Raw genomic sequence first — 22,152 nt, forward strand, 5'->3', positions numbered from 1 at the left:
TTAATAGAGTCTACATCTCAGTGACAAACCTGACTTAGTTCCATGGATTTCCCTTTCACCTCCAAGAATGATTATTCAGTCCATTTGAAATGGACACATTTTCAGTGTTTTTTGTAGCACCATGCCATGAACACATCAAGGTGACCACTGTATCCAATAATTAATCCAATGACCACCATCTTTGGCTCACAAAGGAATGAGTGTTTTTGGTGTCATGGTGCGTAATCTGATTTTAGAGCCCTTTGGTTCCCTTTGACTAGCAAACTGATCTGTAAAAGGAGCTAATACTAATTTTAAGTATTTATTCCCAGTACTGCTTTGTATTAGTTCCTTAATACATATTATTTTATTTAATCATTATAACATCACTGAGAAAAAAGAAATTATCCTATTTTACAAACAGGCTAATTAGCTTAGAAGATAGTGGGGTATGTGTGTGTGTGTGTGGGTGGGTGGGTGTGTGTGTGTGTGTGTGTTGTGACTAGGTGAATTGGACAGGTTCACCCAGGTGGTTGAATTACATTATCTCTCAATAATAATCAATTGATACCCCACCCTTTATGTCTAGGCTTCTGCTTGGTGTACTTGGGAATCAGAAAACACACATAGCATTGCCTCTACCTTCAAGGAAATTACATTGCACACAGAAGACAGGATAAACACACATGCTATGATTATGAATGGTGAGCAAATGTGGTATATAAGTAAACAGAAAAGATCAAGCATTCCTGAAATCTACATATCAACTCAAAATTAACCTACAAATATACCTACAAAATTAACAGTGAGCGATGTGAAACTGAAGCACTACCTCAATGGATCTTCTTCAAGAGCCTGTATTTTATGTTACATGTAATGAGGAATACAAGGAAGTGTAGATTCCAATTTTTGCCTTCAAGAAATATAATCTATTTGAGAATATAAGGTTCACATCTAAGAAAAGATACTGTAAGGTAATAGATACTATTGATACTGCGAAGTAATGATATTATAAGGTACTATCCTTAGGAATGTACTATTACTGGCCTAGTCCAGTAGCCTTGAAGGTGATGGACACAGAGTATGTTGGTCATGGAATGAATCCTGTGTGAAGATGGTCGTCCTAAGCTGGCATTGAAGGAGCAGTAGACTTGAGGCAGAGAGGAAGGAAAGGAATTTGCATGTAAAGTTAATGCTTTGGGCATGATTGTGTTCTGTGTAGATGGTATAGACAGATTCACATAACACAGAGGATTAAAAAACATAAGCAGAAACTGGAGAATATAATGAAAGGTGGAAGGATAGACAGTCGGTGGCTTTCAATGACATAAAGGGATGTATTTTATTTTGTTGTAGAAACTCAGATTTTGGTTAGAAAGATGGAAGAATATAAAACCAGATTCATGGACAGTGATACTTAGACATTGAGATACTTTTGAATAATTTTTGAATGTGTGTGTTTGTGTGTGTGCATTTGAGGAATGTTTTTCCAAACTGAATTTTCACATTATCTCTATAGTCACAGATAGTATTCTATATATACCATTTTTGTTTTATTTATTTCTGTTCTTTGTATGTATTTTAGAGATTTCACATAGCTCAAATCCTAGTATATTCAGATGACATATTCTGCCTTTTCCACTTTATGTGATAAGCACTTTTTACACATGGTGTACGTGGTATATACATGGTATATAATATGCTAAAGGTTTTAAGTAAGGCAAGAGTATTGATTCCAACTTGGGAATGGCAGTTTTCATCAACATATACTTTGAAATTGTACTGATTGCATAACATACAATATTAACTTGACTTAGTATGTCTGGCAAACTGGTGTAGGCTGCTTGCAAAGATTTCTCCAAAGTTCCCTATCTCATTCATTGGTCAAGTAGAAATCTCATAACTAAGTAGTCACTCAGAGCTTTGTTGATTTCTTGCTGGGCTCAGTGGATAATATGTGACCTGTCATGCATGAGGGGTTCTTTGTGGGAAGGGATGTAGTGCCCAGCCTAGGAAGGACATGAGGTGTTATTCCAAGCAGCCTCGCTGTGGGTTGGCCCTACAGCTTGGACAATAACAGAGAAGTCAATTGGCTGGCCGCCTGTTGGATTTATGGGTCTCCGAATGGCCAATTTGCTGGGATTAACAGAGGTCTGGCTTTAATAAATGAGTCTGCTTGCCTAATAGATCCTGTAAATGAACCTTAAATACTTGATTTAATTTAGCATTGTGCACTGGATACCGGTGGCCAACCAACAATTCAAGGATCCTGTTGAGTGTTCCAGCTTTGCAAGGAAGGTGATATCAGCTGTGATGCCCTAAGAGGTGATGGAAAACAAGAGCAATTTGGAAAAGAAAATTAGCTCCTGCCATTTCCCCAACAGCAAAGCCTGGGGCCTGCCTCCCGGAGACCCAGTTTACCTGTCAGCACAGTTTGTTTGCAGTGGCTCAGAGCCCTGTCTGGATGGTGGGATGGCATTGCCCTTCCCACCTCAGCCGGCATTCCCTTGCCTTGCTGCCCTGTGTCCTTGCTTGGCCCCTGGATCTCCTAGGAAAGTAGCTAGATGAGGAGAAGATCAAATCTGCTGAGACAAGAGGCATTCCAGTCTGCTCAGAAAGGTCGGCACAGCACTGACCACCTGAATCTAAGACAAGAAGAGAGTGCAGAGAAAGGAGAGGGCGCCATGCAGACCACTGAGAGCTGAAGAAGATGACAGGAAAGTGGTGATGGTTCCCTGAAGAACCAGTTCTTAAAGGAAGAGAGATACCCTGGCAGTGATAGGTAGGAAAGAAATGAGAGAGAGCTGAGGGCAGACACACCAGAACAGAAGGACAATCTAATACAGTCATGGTCAGAGACAGTAATTCATGGAGTCAAGAAAAATAAAAACACATTGACTATTCATTTTTGTTTTTGTTTCTCTCTGAACATTTTATTGTTAAAGCCTCCAAATGTACACTAAAGTTGAAATAATTTTATAGTGAGTGTCTATATACCTACCACCTGTAGAGAATTTTAAAGCAGAAGAAATCAAATTGTCATTTCACAGGCACCATTTAAAATTCTGAGCTAGAAAGAAATTCCTGCCTTGCAGCAGGGACGCTGTCTGAAAGCTGCCTCTCTGAGCCTCTGCAGGGTTCTGGCCCCCTATCCAAGCCATGTTCAGTAAAGATGCATGGGTTTGCTGCGTGAGCACTGGCTGACACCCACCCCTTAGAGCTCTCTGCATCCCCAGCTGGCTACATGCTTACTCTCTATCCCATTGTGGTTTGACACAGAGAGGAGAGGGTGTCTGCTCACCTGGGCTTGTGATATCTCCTTGTGAGTTGCCTTAGAGAAACCTCCTCCTATTAAGTCTTTCCTTGCAAATGCTGGAGAACTTGACAGGGCGTGGACCTCCAGATGACATCACTGAACAGCGACTTGTTAATCTCAAGATCTTCATTCTCTTCTCTCCAAAAAGCTCCAGATTTTATAAAGATCTTAATTTGCAGGGAAAAGAGTTATTCTGTTCCTCTCTTTACCCTAGACAAACCTTCATGTTCATTTATAATAAGGAAAATAAAACAAAAAGAAAAAGATTAAAAATGATCATAGATATATATTTTATATGTTTTTCAACCTACTAAAAATATTGCAAATGGCTTGCAATGGGAAACACAGATCTAATAAAATAAAAATTCAGTAGTATCACTAGGCACCCACCTTCTATAAATAGTCTGCTATCTGCATTAGAGTGTGCCAAGAGTGAGTGACAGAAATCATAAAATACAGTCACTTTTCTGAATAGTCGTACAGTCCAATGGAATACAGGATGAAAATACAAGTGACATGGAATGTTGGAGAAGAGAATATTGACTCTCTTTCCAGAGCCAATGGGAATAGGTTACAAAATATGCTTCTACTTTGCCCCAGGAGAAGGAACAGAATGACAAGCAAAATCCAGGGTGTCCAGTCTTTATCTCTCAGGATTAACATTTTACAGTGTATTTTGACTTTATTAACACTCTTCTTGGACACTGGGTATAGTCACAGTTTTGAGGAAGTCTAATTTTCTTTTTTCCTTTTTCAAGTTAACATCCCTTAGGGATATGCAAATGCTATGCAAATTTTTACAGTCTGAGATTTACAGGAAAGGAGGAAATCTATCACACAGAGGATTAAAATCAGTCTTTCTATTCTACTTAGCCCCTCATCACCTTGGACAGCAGCATTTCCTTCACGTTCCTTGCAGAGGGAACCAACACCATCACTGTTCAGGTAGCCGCTGGGAATGCCCTCATCCAGGACACAAAGGATATCGCAGTTCATGGTAAACCCTGAAAATCACCCTTGTGATGCCTCCTCCTACCCAGCCAATCCCCTCTATCCATCCTCGTGACAACTGCTGCCTGCTTTGGGAATTCACCAGGACATGGGAAAATTATGTATGTCCACAAGAGATAGCCAAACCTTTTTCCTACCTTGTTCCTGAATAAAGGCAGGGCTTACAAGAGAAGCAGGACACAGACAGGCATTTGTTGTCTTCTGGGATGTGTCTACATCACGACCTAATGGTCTCATTATCTATAGACTTACCATAAATTGAAATGATACTGAGCTGGGAAAACTGTGGTAGAAGCAGTTGATCTGATGTCCTATTGAAGCATCTACAACACACACACAGCACCCACTCTTTGTGCTGCACCCATTCTTTCTGGGGATGGGGACCAATGATTTCAAAAGTTGGAGGAGTCATGGTCCCTGCCCTTGAAGAGCTCATAGCTCAGAGACTAAAATCAACAAAACATAACCTACGTGTTTTTTTTATTGGTGACAATTCTAACATCATTGGCTGCAAAGGCTGAACACAGGCTAAGAATAAAGGATGGAGCAAGACAGGAGGTTAGTAAATAGGACCATTATCCTGTTCTCAATATTGGAGAACCATTCTTAATTTTTTAATTTACTTTAAATAAAATTGTGCTTTTTCCATCACCCCATACAACCTCCCCCAAGCTCCTGAACACAGTCATTATTCCAGGGGTTTTATAGAAAGTTGTACTAGTTTCTCTGGCTTTTTCCTATATCTATTGCAAACATGATGCTCAGGTTGTCTCATTGGGCACCTAGACTTTTTAAAACTAAACATTTTTATTTAAGTATAAATATAATACAGAAAAGTACACATCGTAAGTGTTTTAGCTCCATGAATTACCACAAAGTGAACAAAGCTGTGTACCCACTAACGAGGTCAAGAAATTGAACATTACCCACACCCTAGATCCAGGGTTTCAACCTACTTTCTAGCCCTCCTCCCACCATCCCGCTCCTGAGGCAGTGCTGGCAGGATGGACAAAGAAAATGAGAGAAGCACAAAAGATTCTATTGCCATTAAGCTCCACGTGTTAATGACTTGTCACTGGCTCCGCGTGATACCACCTACACTAGCAAAAGTCTCCTTCTGGGGCTTTATACTTATGTTTCATTTCAGGTAATAACCTTTTAGAAGAAGGGCTTATCTTGGGAACTAAGAAAAAATAGTAGGAGTATAAATCTACATCCAGTCATCAAATCCCACTTTCTTTCAGAGGCCAAGGAACAGGCTGAAATGAAGGAATTATAGTTGAGGCTACAGGAAAGTGCAGACTCTCTCTGTAAAGCATGGTGATTGTGGAGTCTTCTCACTTTTCACATCCTCTCTCAGTGTCACTCACACACTCTCTCTTCTTGCAGAATACTTCCAGTCCCAGCTGCTATCATTCTCTCCTAACCTGGATTACCATAATCCTGACATTCCAGAGTGGAGGCAAGATATTGGCAATGTCATCAAGAGAGCTCTGGTTAAAGTAAGTTGGCTGTATGTTTGCTTAAATCTTTATGAATAAAGAGCCAGATGATGTCCTCTAGAATAATTTTCATGGATTAAAACCACTATTCTGTAGTTCAGTTAGGGTTTTTTGTAAAAAGAAAGAGATAAAAAATGGAGTAGAAGAATGAACAGGGAATGGTGGGGGTGGGATGAGGGAGAGACAACGAGAGACAGTAAGAAAGAGAAGAGAGAGAGAAAGGGGCCAATGTTTGAGGATGGAGATTGGCCCCATATTTATCCCAATTTTTTTCTAAGACAGGAGTTTGACCTCTTTAATGAAATAATGAGAACTACTCATTGAGTCTATACTAATATCATTCACTTGCCTGGCTTTTTGCCCACCAAGAGGGTTTTCTGAATCAGACACTTAGACACCAAGACCACTGTGAGCCATACATGATGATTAGAGGGCTACAGGCCAGGAAACAGAGCCTGCCAGCAGACTTTATAGAGTTAACCAAGGTCAGAGAAAGTTGAAAAGGTTTTGTCAACCCTTTGCTCAGAGCCTGACACTAGAATATAATGATGAATAAAACATGGCCAATTCTAACATACAGTTAGTTCTGTGCTAGAGGCATGCCAGCGCATCACAAGAGCTTGCAGAGAAGTGAGCTTCACTCTATTCAGAAAAGTGCAAGCATAGCACATATTGGTGATTCAATAAATACTTATGAACTATCAGAATGGTCTTTGGAAAAGGTACTTGGACTGTTTTAAAGGATAAATAGTAGTTAACAGAGGAGAATATCCTTCAGGTAGGATGAGCAGAATGTGCAAAGCCATGGGCTACTGAAAGGACACTGTATATTTGGAAAATGGCAGAGTTAGTCTAATCAGTCTTTAGGTGTTAAGGGCAAGGGTAGATAATGTTCAGCGAAGATGGTTAAGTTATTTTGTGAATGGTCTAAGAAACTAGAAGTGTGAAATGTGTTGTTTTTTATTTTAGTACAAATTCTTGAAAATAGATTTATATTTCAGATATACCAGTCTAGTGGCAATACAAAGGATGCGTTCTAAGGTGGGAAGTGAATAAGGTGGGGGATAGATTTCACAAAAGATGACTAGTTATAAGCCTACTAAAGTTATCCTACCCAGAGATAATAAAACCCTGAAGAAGAAGGATTCAAAGGCTACCTGGGATGCTGAACAGTAGAATTGGTGACTAATAAAATGTAGAGTGGATGAGAGAGAGGGAGAGTCTTTCTGATTAAAGAGTAGTTAAGAGACAGCCATGCCATTAATCAGGATGGGGGCTATGCAGGAGAAACATACTGTGGGAACCATAATGATTTGCTCTTTTGTCTGAGGTTGGAGAACATGGGAAACAATTGGGTTAAGATAACTAGGAAAGCTGAAAATATAGGTCTGAAGATCAAGAGGAAGTTTCAGTTGGAGGAAGAGAGGTGAGAGGAGGTTGTGGAGGTCCTTAGACACCCCCCTTTAGGGGGTAGGTGAGCCAAGACAGACACGAATCCTGATGCTTTCCAAGACAGAGGAGAAAGCTCCAGGGACAGACATGGAGAAGGACCTGACCGAAAGCAAGAAGAATGAGTAAAAGAGGATGGCATTAGAGCATTCCTGCAGGGAATTGTCCAAAGGATGAACTTTGCCTCAAATCTTTTGACAAAGGGATTATTCATAGAAAAAGATAAAAATGAGGCTGTTTTGGGATGCCTTTGACTGTGAAACATCCAGAATTGTGTTGTATTTTATATAATTTTATTCACTAAAAACATATAAGATTTTAAATAAATAACTTGGTAATTATAACAGTAATCCTAATAAATAATAATCAGCCATGCCAGTTGATACCTTGGTCTTAAATATTACTATGAAAAATCACTTATATGTTCCTTTGGATGATATTGAGAGACTCTAGACCCATAGCTTCAAGGTCCCTCCAAGGTTCCTGACTGACTGATGCTCCCCAAAATGACAGTTCCCTAGGAAAAAGGGTCATACCAGCCACAGCACTCACAGGCTTAGCCACTTTGCTCCATGGGATAATTCCCTGCATTTTGTCCTCAGTCAGGTCCCTGAAGAGTTGTTTACTCTGACTGGTTAGGATAAGGCTTTTTTCCTTATGCCCTTAGGCTCTGAGACTTCTAGCTACTCAGGGTCTTTCCTTCCAGCAGGATATGCTCAGGCCTCTGGCAAAGCCAGCTCAGGTCCCAAGAGGATACCTCTCTGTATAGTGGACTCTCTAGGCTTCTGATGGCTGCTTATTATTTCTTCTCAAATTGACCCTCTCTCTCTCTGCTGTCACATTTCTGAGAGTTAACGCCAATCTGTATGCCTAGTTCCAGAGCTGAGCAAATGGGAAACGACTAACCCTCTCACTTCTATTCAGCCCAGCAACTATTTATTGAGTCTCTACTCTGTCAGGCATCTTTTGAAGAGTGAGGTGGCCACAAAGCCCCCGAGGAAGGTCTGGGCAAACATACAATACGGAACTATCAGAGAAAAGGCTGTACTGACGGATGTACTCCCCTGCCACAGTGGACATGATCTAAGTCCCTGCAATGAGGTAGAGATAGTATTCCGGGAGGGCTTAGGGCGAGAAGCTGGCACAGAGGAGGTCAGTTACGGCAGATCATCAGGGAGGAGGCAGGTAGTTCTCTCAAATCAAAAATTACATCATCGTATTTGGACTGGCACAAGGAGAAGTGTTGTTCTGGATAAAAGACTTCCAGGAGACACAAAGGAAAGAATAGTCATCCTCTATATAGGGGGGAAAATCAGTTTTGTTTTTGTTAGGAATTTGCTTTCAGACAGAAGCTTACTTTTAAGTTTTTATCATAAACCAATATAGTCCTTTTACTAAACACTGAAGAATAGAAAAATTAACTCACCATCTCAGCATCTTAACATAACTTTTAGTGTTTTGCTTTTTTACTCCTATACATTTTTATTTTTATAGAGTTGTAACCAAAGAAATAGAAGGAAATAGATCAGAATGCAGCTATCATAAGTGTTTTTCTCACATTGGCTCATGGTACTAATTGTCATCTTAATGGTAGAGTAACATTCTATCAGGTTGATGATATCATTATTTACTTCATGTTTTTTTTTAAATATATTTTTTTCCCACTTATTTGCTATTATAAGTAAGGATGTAAGCATTTCTTCCTGCATATGCCTTATTTCTATATTTTAGAACATTTCTCTAGGACAAACACTCCAAGTTACAGTAATTAAATGAAGGGTCTGAAAAAATTTTATGGCCTCAAAGTCTTTTGAAAAGCAAATTGGCAATACGTACCAATTTTAGTGCTGCCAGCAACAAATGAGGGAACCTCTTAATTGAAGCCTTGCCAATATTAGCTGTTTTAAGTTAATAAAAAATCCTGCTTTAGTAAGTGAAAACCAGTGCTGCTTTGCTTTTTTTTGGCTTTCATTGGAATTTCTCAGGTTTGTTTATAACTTCTTATTCCTCATTTGCAGCCAGTCTGTTCATGTTTTAGACAGAACTCTCTAAGCGCAGAAAAGCAGAAAATATGGCAGGGGGTGGGGGGAGCCTTTGCAAATGTTCCCAGCAAACAATGTTTTGAAAATTATTTGTAAAAGTATTTTAGGTTCAGTAAAAATGTATAGAAGAACAGAAGAGGTTGTAAAACTAATAATTCCTTACCTAGCACTTCTAGTGGAAGACAGGAAGAAAGCCTGGATGTCAATTGGATCCTGTGCCTAAAATGCTGCATTTAAAAACATGCATGCGCCTTAAACCTGTGCGTATTCTGCTCTTTGTTGTTGACTCAGGGAAGTCTGGCTCCCCTAAGACCTCACTCTTTGGTTTACACACATTTGCAGGTAACTGGTGTCTCAGAAGACCAGATCCTGGTTGCTGTCTTCCCTGGCCTGCCTACTTCAGCAGAGCTCTTTATCCTCCCCCCAAAGAACTTGACGGAGCGGCGGAAAGGCAATGAAGGGGACCTGGAACAAGTAAGTGAAAGAAAACTTGGCTAGAACACTTGCCTGTACCTCACATTCTAGGGGGACCCAAAGTTAACTCCAACCAAAAAAGGAGAAAAGATCTCTCCCATTGGCCCATCAGCCTGCCACTATTTGTCTAGTACTCAGGGCTTTGGAAAATAATCAGCTTAATCCAAAATAAACAGATGCACAAAGACTGGGGCAGTCGGCATCATTTATTCCAACAGCTGGCATTCCTGCAACTTGCTCATGTCTTCCACCCAGTGACTTGTCTGCGGGGAGAGAGATGTGAGTGAAAGGGAGAGGAATTTGAGTTTCTCTGTTGCTGGGGAAATGTTACTTCTTATCTTTAAAGATCCTGGTCAATCTAAGCTCTGCTTCTGGGGAGAACATGAACTGCTTTAAACATGTTTCTGTGGAGAGAGATGGATTGCCTCATCTTGCTTTGACTAAGGAAGCAGCATTTCCAAACAAGATTGTGATTTATAGTCCTTACCAAAGGGGCAATTAGTTCCTGTGATCAGCACACTATCCAGGAAGTAGAGGAGATGGCTGGTCTCATGCTTCTCCTTCTATCACTCTCTGCTCCCACTGGAGTCTTGGTGTCTGCTCTGCTCCACCCTTCCTGCCTTCCTAGGATGCTAAGTCAGAGGTAAAAATAAGAGAGAATGAGGCTGCTAAAAATCAGCATGAATGAAACACTTTTGCTCTCATAGGAGGTGATCATTGTATGGGCATCTTCCACATCCCTTTGCTACTAACCTGGCCATCACCCCATCCCTACACCTGTCCTCAGTCTGTCTCAAATATCAAGCAGCCCAGAGGTCATCACCAGTTATTTCTTTGGGAAATGAAGTGGATCCTTGCATTTCAGGGTTGCATAGTGAACTTGGCCAGAAATAAACTCAGCTAATGCATACATCACATTTACAAGACCTCTTTGTTCTGAAATAGCAAGTGGCATGTGTGAATTATATTTGGAAACTACAATATCCATCCATTTAGATAAATTGGTAATTATGGTGACGAATAGCAGCTGTGATATTAAGGCGCGTACAGCAAGATAAGTGTTAGGGACAACAGCCTAAGTCTGCCTCTGCTTCCATGTGGGAATTATGAAGTGATTAAATTGATGTTATGTGTTCTGAGGTTTGCTGGAGAAAAGAGGAAAAATTTTCCCATAAAAAGGAGACAGCTTCTGCTTTGATGTTTGCATCTCATTTTCTCTAAAAGAGGGAAACAAAAAAAGAAAGCAGAGGAGTGGGCTGGGGAGTACGTGCCTGCTTTAATCCTGGTGGGGCCTCTCTACCCTATGTGTATGGCTTGATCAGATTAAAGATGGGTTGACTTTCTTTCATTCGAACCCACCACAGGTTTTTCTATGGTAAGTTAAAAGGCATGGATAAAAGAGCACTGAACTAGGAGTTGGAGGAAATATCAACGTCCCTTATCAACTCGAATTTACTAGGAGACTTTGGACACTCCTCTTTGTCTCATTATTGTCTCCCGTATAAGCGAATAATACCAACTACTTGTTTGGCTTCACAGGGCTCGAAGGGAACCAAATTGTTAAAGACATCCCAATAGCCTGTCCTCTGATTTAACATGGTCATTTGTTATTGTTGTTTTTAGTTTAGTTTAGTTTAGTTTTTTTGCCTATTGACCCTGGTTTCTTACTTCATGAGGGAGCATTGTCACAGGTCATGCCTTCCCATGTAGCCTCTCTCTCTTTTTTCCTAGATTGTAGAAATGCTGTTTAATGCCCTGAACCAAAACTTGGTCCAGTTTGAACTGAAGCCAGGGGTTCAAGTCATTGTGTATGTCACACAGCTGACATTAGGTGAGTGCCTATGGGGATTCAGGGGGGAAATGGGTATGGTGATCTGTTATCCTGGAGAGAAAACTGAGAAGATAATTAGCAAATACTTTTCCATAAATGCCTGAAAATGGCTTTGTGGCAGGGCTCTTTGTATAGGAATGGTTAAGAAAGATTAATTACAGGCTTCCTGTTGAGGTGGCGAGAAGACTTTCTTAGAAGTGACTTGCTGTTGAATCCCTGGATGCTCTTGGGGAAAACCTACAATTTCTTTGGGCCTTGACATTTTTTTTTTTAAATCTGAAACAGTTGGGATTATATTAGACCATCCTCAGACTCTCTTAATTTCTGTGATTTTTCTGATTCTATAAATCTTGATTGGGAGGTAAGATCAGAAAACTTGAGCTTAAGTTGAAACAGAGATCAACTCTAGTTGGCTGATTTGTAAAAGTAATAAAAGAAGATATGTCCCTTTGGGCATCCAATTCTGGTTCTTTGGAATAGCCTGTTTGCTAAGTGTCCCTTATGGCTCTAATAGCTGTCATATGTGGAGATTCCAAATGTGCTCATCTGGCAATGTTTCACCAGAACAGTGTAGAGACTGAGACATTACATCAGTGTTTAATCCAAAGTTCCCCATGAGCTACCTGTAATTGCATTGACAGATGCTCAGGCTAAGGGAAAGGGCATTTAAGCCTGTCTTCTACTGCCTTTAGTTGGACACACATTGCTAACTTTACACCAAGAACATCAAGTCTCCCCAGGAAGAAGAGAGGGCTTTACTTTCCCTAAGAAGCTGTGATTGCAGATACAATTTCATCATTGAAACCAAGCTTCCTGTGCCCAGGTAGCGTTGAGGGCAATTGGAGAATGGATAGAAAGATGGAACCCACCTGATCTCCTTTCTCCAATGGGTGTTCACTTCAGCAGATAGTTTCCAAGTGAGCGTATTGTTTCCTCCTAGCTCCATTGGTGGACTCCAGCGCTGGGCGCAGCAGCTCGGCCATGCTCATGCTCTTGTCGGTGGTGTTTGTCGGCCTGGCTGTGTTTTTGATCTACAAGTTCAAGAGGTATGCACTACCATCATTCAACTTTGATCTTGGGGCTCAATTCATGGGAGCTAATTCTTTCTATAACCAATATTCCAAAACTCATCCCAGCTATGTGATATTAATTCTCCTTGAAGCTCTATTTGGCAATGGGGAAAAGAAGGAGGGTCAGGGAATAAATACGTTTAAGAATCTGAACTCGATCCAATTTATAATGACATTGAATTAGGGTAAGGAGGGATAATCTATGAAATCAATTTATTATCTTCGAGAGAAATGTAAGGAGATTTCAGACCTCACCTAAATTTCTAAAATAAGGTCTCAATTATTCAGGGTATCTTCTTCTGCAACTTAGCAAGAATTCAGGGTGGTTAAGTAGAGAAAATGCAGCTGAAATCTTGTATGCACATTTACGAACACACACACACACACACACACACACACACGTTTTCTTAGTTTGTGCTGCAGCTATTTAAATTTGAATGCTAAAAATATTTAACCTTGCCCTGTCTGGTATGGCTCAGAGGGATGGGCATCATACGGGAAACCAAAAGATTACCAGTTTGATTCCCAGGCAGGGCAATTGCCTGGGTTGTGGGCCAGGTCCCTGGTTGTGAGTTTATGAAAGGCAACAAATTGATGTTTCTCTGGCACATCAATGTTTCTCTCCCTCCCCCTCCCTTCCCCTCTCTCTAAAAAGAAATAAATACAATCTAAAAAAATTAACCTCACCCCCTTCCCTCCTTCCCTGTTTGTAAAGGAAAATTGATCATGAAAACCAAACTCTATATATGTTTAGAAATTATTTTTGAAGGCCACAAGAGGAATATAACAGGATACTTATTTGAAAACAGGAAATTGAAATAAATAATTCTTTACCATTCTTTAAATAATGCAATACTTCTACCAAGAGGTGGACTAGTGAAGAGTATGAACTCTGAAATAAGACAGAACTGATTTTTATTTTTAGCATTTGTAACATTGGGCAATTGAATTTGCTCTCTAAGCTACTTTAGTTTCCTCATCTGTAAAAAAGGGAAAACAATATTTTATAAGTTTTCTATATGGTTTAAATGTAATAATATCTATACCAGGTACATACTAAATAATCAACAAGTCTAAGTTATTATTATAAATAAAAAAACATGTCTTCCAAAGGTGCCTTCTGTGTCACAAACTGGCACATAGTAGGTCCACAAAAATCACATCAGTGGCATAGATATGTGCTTCATAAAAAGCCTGTAGGACTATTGTAGGACTATTATTAATTATCATCATATGAGTTTTGAAAGCCTACTTGGTCCTGGGAGTGTTTCTAGGTACTGAACAATGCTTTTAGGTTTTGGAAGAGGTCAGTGGTAAAGGTGCTTCAGTCTACTCTTCCCCAGCTCCCTTTAGCTCTCCTCTAGGGGATATCACAGGCTTCAAAACACCAGTTTTACTTAATATCCACCTATACATTAGCCAAAACAGCAGGGATCCTTTAACACCCTGCACCAGAATGACCTAATGAGGTTTACCTTCCTACTCAATTTGTAGAGCAGTATGAGTTCCTCTTGGATCAAAACACATCAGCCCACCTACTATGTCTTCTTTGAAAATGAGGGGAAAACCTTTCATATTACAATTGGAGAGCAAAGATTCAATTAGAAACAGTTTGGTCAAGGCAGTGCCCATTTTTGGATGCACTTCAGTTACAAGCAAAGCACACTTTCGTTCATCTACGGAAATGATTATGGGAAAGCCTGGTGGTTGCTGGGGCTTGAAGATCACCTCTTCCAAATTTACTCTTCTGGCCCCTAGAACTCCATGGTTGCTGAGGACAAGGGTCAACAGAAGTGCGGCAAAATGGTATTTGTGTCAGGTGTCAACAAATAAAGGCAAGACTTACCCAGGGACTTACAGAGTTTTCTGTTCTCTTATAAATGCTGCTAAACTCCCTAGACAAGCCGACTTATTAATGTAGGAATTTCTAAATGTGTGCACTTCAATATTTGGATCTGGGCCAGGTAGTGCCATCTCTGAATTATTCCACCTATGTGGTCCCCAAATAGCAGGCAACCCTTTCTATGTCCCCGACAGTGAATCATGCAGCCAAGGCAACAGGAAATGAATGCCAGGCAAACTGTATGTACACTGCAGAGTCAGCTAAGAGTTACCAATCAGTAGTTACCTTTGTTTTTCTAGCCACTTTTTCTGGAAGTTTTCCTCCCATTGTTCAAGCCCTTTGGTGGAGGCCTTGTTGGATCTTCTTTTGTTTCTTTGATCTCCTTTCCTCCTCATCACAAGGAACTCCAGTGATGGCTCTGTGGAGTGTGCCTGGCTTGCGGGCAAGTAAGGGTCAGATTCTTACCCCTGAGTTCTAGAGTTTCTTTTGCTTCTTTTATTATTGTCCAAAAGAATATTCTGCAATGATGAAAATGCTCCATAATCTGTATTGTCTGACACAGTAGTCACTAATATGATCAAGGAACTAAATTTTAAATTTTATTTAACTTTAGTTAATTTAAATTTAAACACCTAAACCTGGCTAGTAAACGCTTGATAACACAGTGTAGGGAAAGGACAATCTGTTTTTGTTTCCAGATCACTAGCCATGCTGAGTTTTCATATCCAAAATTTCTCTAATCACCAGGATTGACTCATTAAACCATTCATTCATTCAGCAAATATTCATTGAGTTTCTAGTGTGTGCCAGAAACTGAAAACCACCTCTGTATCCCAAGTCCTCAGTTAACAGGGGAAGGATAATGGAAATACCACAACCCCAAGTTTACTTTAAGGAAATTATACCCTGTCTCTCACATTTGATCTTGCTCTTCTATAGTGACTACGGTTACTGATGTTTGGCAAGATAATTAAAAATTATTATGAGATGCCTTTTATTTTCTGAAAACTCTGCCTAATAAGGCCTTCTTTCTATTCTATAGGTTCATTTTTTTTCCCTGGTTATCTAAGAAAACTTTTTTCAGTATTTTTTTTTAAGTAAGGCTTTCATCATAGTCTGAAGCCTACTTCACTGTCTCTAAACTTCCTCCCATGGGCTTCAAGAGCTTATCATAGCTGGAACAAACAAATACAAACTAAAGTTTTTATAGGTGACTTGGGTTGATCCATCTTACTGCTCTTATTTAAATCTATATGAATGTATAGCCCAAGACATGCCTCTAATTCTACTTCCCAGATTTCTTATCTGCAAACTTTGTGTTTAGTCTTGACTTAGCTTCTCAACAGTCCTGCAAGTAGATGTGTTAAGAAATGAAAAGTAATTTGACAAATTTTTAAGTGCTAAAAATTGTAACATAAAATTCATTCCCTTTCAAACATCCATTTAAAATGTTGGGAAAAACCTGCCTGTCTTTAGAGACTGAAATAAAGTGAATAATTTTTATAAGGGTAAATTTATCCAAATCCTCACAGGTAGAGGCAGGAAGGGGCACGAGGGTGGGGGAACAGTGAACTCGAGCTGCAGCTCTGAAGTTATACAGGCTTACGTGATCAGGAATGCTTTTACTGCCCCCAGCACCTAATAAATATTACAGTTGATCCCAATGTTCATGAGTAATATGTACTTTTATGATTAGAAGAAATATAAGTCATTAGGCTGCATTTCTATTTAGATAAGGAAGTAGGGGCCAGCATAAATTTTTAATTAGACACATTTAGAGAGCCTGTGATTTGCTGCCTCTCACAGTCTGTTCATTCAAAATTCTTATAAATTATATTAAACTGGTTCAGACCAGTAGGAGTCACAAGGGCACCTCCCTTAATGTATGGAAAGCAACCATTAAGCATGAAAATGGAATGTAAAGGAAAAGTAGAAACTATTCATGTTTTAAACCTATTTTTTAAAATCTTTCCTTATTAATTAGCTAAGGAAAACCTAATTAAATGCCCTCACAATTTATATCCATGGAGATTAGAGGGTGGGGGGTATGGAGGCCTGAAAATATTACTGGTTGGTGCCAGGGCAACAGAGTGAAATGCACAGAATGTTCTAGATTGGGATGGGTGTGAGATGTCTCAAGTTTTAATAACATCTATGCCAGGAATCAGCTTCATGGAATGTCTGAACTTCAGTCCAATCCCCCCATTGTTTAATGAGGTAGGGAGATCTCTTCTAAATGTAATATTCCAAGAAAAAAAATGTGTTTATTTTGTTTGAGAACACAATATGAAAATAGAAAGTAGAAGGAGCCCAGGCTTTGAGATCACTATTAATTCATTCAACAAATTCTTACTGAATATAAACCATGTGCCAAGCACTGTGCTAAGTTAAGTATATATCAGTGAAGGTAAAACATAGTCTTACATACATTGGACTTTTAGCCTAATTGGAAAGACAGAAAACAAGTCAACAAACATTGCCTGTTACATCACACTAAACAGACACTCTATTCATTTCTTTCATAGACACCACCTCATTACATATTTATAAGGGGAGAGGTTGGGTGGTCAGGAGAGACCTCTTGAAAATGACATGTAAGCCAAGTTCTGAATGACACTACCATCAGATGACTAGTAGAAGACGGTGTGTTACAGAGGGAACCATTGCTTTGAAGTCCCCTGGATGGGGATTAATTTGATGATTGGAGTTTTGTAACTCAAAGTTAGGGTCTCAGACCAGCGGCATCAGCATCATCTAGGAGCTTGGCAGAAATGCAAAATTTCACCCTCTCTTGTCCAGACCTATAGGGTCATAAATGCATTTAATGAGAACCTGGGTGATGTATAATCACTTTATAGTTTGAGAAGGGCTGGATTATAGGAATTCAAAGAAGGCTATGGAATCTGGGACACAGTGGGTCAGGAGGTAGTAGAGATGGGTCAGGAGATGAGTCCTTTGAGATTTTTAACTTGAACCTGGCTGCTCCACCAACCTCAAGTCTGTCTGCCTTGTTTCCAAACCCACTACCTTTATGTCTCTGAAAAATAATTATTTAGCTTCTCTTAATATTTGCCTTAATCCTCCCTACAATCCTAAAAGGAAGTTATTGTTATTCCTATTGAACAGATGAGGAAACGGACTATGGAAGTATTTAAGATACTTGGCCCGTGAATGGTGCTCTGAAAAATACTAGCAATGGCTATGCATCTTGTAAGTCTTGGCTATTCATAAAGGAAACCAATGTGAATTGATTAAATTGATGTAACCTTAGAAAAAAATGTCTTTTCACAATGATACAACCTTATGAGTGTCAAAGTCCAGCTCCTTTAAATATTCAATAATAGATAAATATTACAAGGGTTTTAGTGCATACTGATAGACAGCATTGCCTTTCTGTCTATACCTGCTTGGGTTTTGCCCCAGAAAAAAAGTGCATTCCTCAGGGAATTCTGTGGTTTACATTTCTGGGCTTCTGGGTCTCTGGCCCTGTGTTTCTGGGCTTGATGACCCCAGTGTCTGAGTGACCGTCCCCTTTTCCTGACATTGGCCTGCATTGTAAATAGCATCTCCCTTCTGCTTATCACCCAGGGTTTCCAAATGCCCCAGTTCAACATGCCCTGTGATCATAATCTGATTTTGCTCCCGCCCATGTAGGAAAATCCCCTGGATTAACATCTATGCTCAAGTTCAACATGACAAGGAGCAGGAGATGATTGGGTCAGTGAGCCAAAGTGAAAACGCCCCCAAAATCACACTCAGTGACTTCACCGAGCCTGAGGAACTGCTGGACAAAGAGTTGGACACCCGGGTCATAGGTATGTGTGATGGTACCACCAAGCTCCTGTGTCCTCTGTCCTCTGCACACCAGGTCAGCCAACACACCTGGCCTGTTCTTTAGATAGTACTAGAACTGGCTACAGTGACATAATCATGTTTGAAAATTTGCCTGCCACCTCTGGCCACATGAAATTGGCAAAAGTTTTTTCCCTTAAAATAGAGCAAGATTGTAAGTGTGGAAGTCAGAGTCGGGGAGGCATGAGGCCAGTTATCCATCACTGGTGAACTTCTTTCAATTTCTTATATAAAGCAAAAGCATGAACAACAATTAAAAACAAAAACAAAAAAATTATCAGTACATGGTTATTAACCACAAAAAAATCATTATATGTCTTCATTAATAATCAACTAATGGGGGCTCTGGCATCTGATAACCCTGGGCCCATTTATTGTTCAGCCAGTCTACTTGCTCTGCCAGTCTACAAGCTCTGCAACTTCTCTGTGCCTCATATTCCTCATCTGTGACATAGGAATAATAGTACCTACCTTCTGAGACTTTTGTGACAATGGAATGATATTATGTCATTAGGACAGTGCCTGCCACATAGTAAGTGTTCAGTACATATTGCCTATCACTGTAGTTATTAGTAGAGTATAAGATGGCAAGGTATTGCTCCTGCCTTGTGTGCTGGTGTGGGAGATGGCAAACTTTAAATGTAGATGAGATAAGCCAATGAGCTGATAGGCTAGACTATCTTGGTGCCCTATTAAATAAATACATATTAAGCACCTGTTTGAGGTGGCTTTTTATTTAGCAGGAAATAAAACAAAAGACTCCTGCCCTTATGAAATTTACATCCTTCTCTCCTCTGTCTTCTCTCCCCTGCAGGAGGCATTGCCACCATTGCAAACAGCGAAAGCACAAAGGAGATCCCCAACTGCACTAGTGTTTAATACCAACAAGCCACACGGTCAACCATCTTTGCGACTTTTTATTTTTGATGATTACTATTACTATTATTATGGAAAAAATGAAAATGTCTTTTTTTACCCTTTGTTTACCAAGGGCCCCTTCATAAATAGCAGGCAGATGCTTAGCTTTGGGAGGCAAAGGCATTCTTAGCTGATTAAAATGAGATAAAAAGGATAAATGGCTGTATCTGCACTGTGGGCAAAGTATGCATCTCCCTAAGGCCTTCTTGCTTTATTCTGTCATTAATGGTGCAAGGACTCTCTTTTTCCTTTTGGCCTCTCTATCTTTTTATTTTTAAAGTTGAGTTGGCTTTTTATTAACCTCCCATCCCCCCAAATCACCAACAACCCCCTCCCCCAGCACACTACACCTAAAACATAAACCATTTCCCAGTTAGAACCACAGGAGGTGGGTTAGTGGGGCCTGAACTAGCTGCAGAAAGCGTGCACACCTTTATGAAGGAGGCCCTGCCTCGTGCATGTCAATAGCGAGGCTGCTGATGGCTTATTGTATATAATTACAATGTAAATAGCTTTTTATTTCCTAAGAAATAATTTAATGTTTAGTAAAAAAGAAAACAGAAAAAAGAAAGACGTGTGTGTTGGCTTATGCACTCACCCTCAGAGCTGATCAACCCCAGGCCTGGTTGATGTGTTGGGTTCTGGATGCTCTCCAGTTGTCTGTCACAATTAACTCTTGCATCTCTGTGTCCATGCCATAGCTGGTTTCTACTTATGTATATAAGGGGGGGCGGGGGAGCTTCTTTGGAATGATTGGTAAAGAAGGACTATAGGAACATCGTGGAACATGGAGTCTTATTGTTCTATCAGTGACATGGAAGGAGTTTCAAGATGAAACCCACCAGAGACGTCAAACTGAGATCCAGATGGAGATACAAGGGTTCCCCTCCAACAGGATGAAATAGAGGATATCAGCATGAGGAAACGGCCTTCTCTAACAAAGCCAGGCAATGGATCTGAAAACGACAATGATTCTGCTTTCTGGTTGGATTCCAAAGAAATATATAATGTTTATGGGGGAATTCTTGGGCTATTCTTAGCTGAGAAAAGTCCTCTGAACACTAGGCTAAACCCAGTGAGTGATCTTGGCATGGGAGGGGTCCCTGAGGTTGGGAGGGAAGTGGCATTTGTAGAATCATTAGTCCATGCAAGCCTCATGGGCCAAATAGAGGTCTAGTCTTTAATGATGTTAGTCAAAGACGATTTTAGCAAAGCTGTGCTATTTGCTTGTCAGATGTACCCAACTTCTCAAAGTCAAATGTCTGCCTTCAGTTCCCTTAAGATAGTTCTTGCCTCTGGAGTGAGTGGCTCCCAATGCCAGTATTCTCCTTTCTAGCACCCCAGCCCCTTCACACATTTATACATGCCAATTGTTTTCAGTAGGCTCCCTTTAAGCCATGCTGTAAGCAGTTTTTAATTTTCAGGCTCAGCCTGTGCACACTGTTTTAGAAAATGATACACTGTGTATATATATATATGGGAGAAAAGGCCGAATTTTTACCTATTAATATTTGTGGGATGTTGTTCACATTTCTCTCTATGAGACACTGAGAGAACATGATCTACAGATATCTAGCTGGCTACAGCATAGATCAAGATTAGGAGTATTTCTAAAGATCCTGCTTTTTTGTTTCAAGGGTTAAATGGGGCAGACAATTGCAATACTTGTACTAAACAATGGAATACAAATGCATGAGTCATATCTATATATACAGTATATGTATATATACTGTTCTTGGTTTTATTGTTCCATTTGAATATTTCTACTGTAAAAAAAAGACAGTGGTTTTGAAATTGTTGAAAATAAATGTATTTTTGTACATCAAATCTGTATATCTGTCTGAGATTTCTTTGGGCAGTTTTCTCTCTCTAGTGTATCAGTCAGCTATTGCTGCAGCAATGACACATGGCAGAAAAAAAACAAATAGCTTATAACCACAGATATTGATGCTTTGCTTTTGAGTCTTTAGGTTGGCTGTGATTTGGCTGCGCTGAGTTGGGACTGACCAGGCTCTCCTGAGCTGCTGTGGATTCAGGCTTCAGTTGCTTCAGGTACACTTCATGGGTCGTCATCATTCCAAGACCAGCAGCTACCCAGGGTATGTTTCTCACCACCCCCACCCCCACACCCCAGCCCCCATGGTGATATACAGAGTTCCAAGGGAGGCCAGCAGAATAGTCTTCGTTTTTAACATCTGGGCTCAAAATAGTCCCCCTATTAACCTGTCATCTGCATTCCATTGACTAAAAAAAGCAACATGGCCATATCCAACATCAACGGTCTAGAGAAATAGACTCTGCCTACACTGGTGCAAGACCCTGCTAAGTTACATGACAAAAGGTATGGGTATATAATTCCAATTGAGAAAGGGCATGAAGAAATGAGAACAATAGTTCAATCTACATATTCATTTTCTATAACCCCATGGGGTGCTCTCATTAGATGGACCGTTTGAATCAGTATCCAAGTTTCCCATTCCTATGTTTGTGGCCAGGCTTTCTGAACAAACGTCTCAGTAGTGATATGGACTTCATCTGAGATCAGGTCCCAGTGAGCGGTAAAGGTGTAAGCTCCCACTCAGATCTTAAAGATTTCAGCAGAAGACATAAAAACAGGAGATGAACGCAACAAGACACGTATCTTTCTTTCCTTTCCTTTCCTTTCCTTTCCTTTCCTTTCCTTTCCTCTTTCCTTTCCTCTTTCCTTTCCTCTTTCCTTTCCTCTTTCCTTTCCTCTTTCCTTTCCTCTTTCCTTTCCTCTTTCCTTTCCTCTTTCCTTTCCTCTTTCCTTTCCTCTTTCCTTTCCTCTTTCCTTTCCTCTTTCCTTTCCTCTTTCCTTTCCTTTTCTTTTCCTTTCCTTTCCTT

General features: G+C 40.1%; 1 protein-coding gene across 1 annotated transcript in view; it reads left to right on the top strand.

Moving 5' to 3' along the window:
- The window catches only part of SORCS3 (sortilin related VPS10 domain containing receptor 3), a 535,770-nt gene extending 516,466 nt beyond the window's left edge, over positions 1–19,304 (top strand). Inside the window, exons 21-27 of the mRNA XM_054581475.1 lie at positions 4,169–4,292; positions 5,696–5,808; positions 9,642–9,773; positions 11,505–11,604; positions 12,545–12,650; positions 18,172–18,332; positions 19,184–19,304. Coding sequence (XP_054437450.1) covers positions 4,169–4,292; positions 5,696–5,808; positions 9,642–9,773; positions 11,505–11,604; positions 12,545–12,650; positions 18,172–18,332; positions 19,184–19,248 — 801 coding nt within the window. The 3' untranslated portion in view covers positions 19,249–19,304. The remainder of the gene's footprint in view (positions 1–4,168; positions 4,293–5,695; positions 5,809–9,641; positions 9,774–11,504; positions 11,605–12,544; positions 12,651–18,171; positions 18,333–19,183) is intronic.
- The last annotated feature ends 2,848 nt before the right edge of the window (positions 19,305–22,152 follow it).

The sequence above is a fragment of the Pteronotus mesoamericanus genome, unplaced genomic scaffold (assembly GCF_021234165.1).
Source record: "Pteronotus mesoamericanus isolate MK-2021 breed Mesoamerican mustached bat unplaced genomic scaffold, CSHL_Meso_final contig_657, whole genome shotgun sequence".
In the NCBI taxonomy this organism is placed as follows: Eukaryota; Metazoa; Chordata; class Mammalia; order Chiroptera; family Mormoopidae; genus Pteronotus; species Pteronotus mesoamericanus.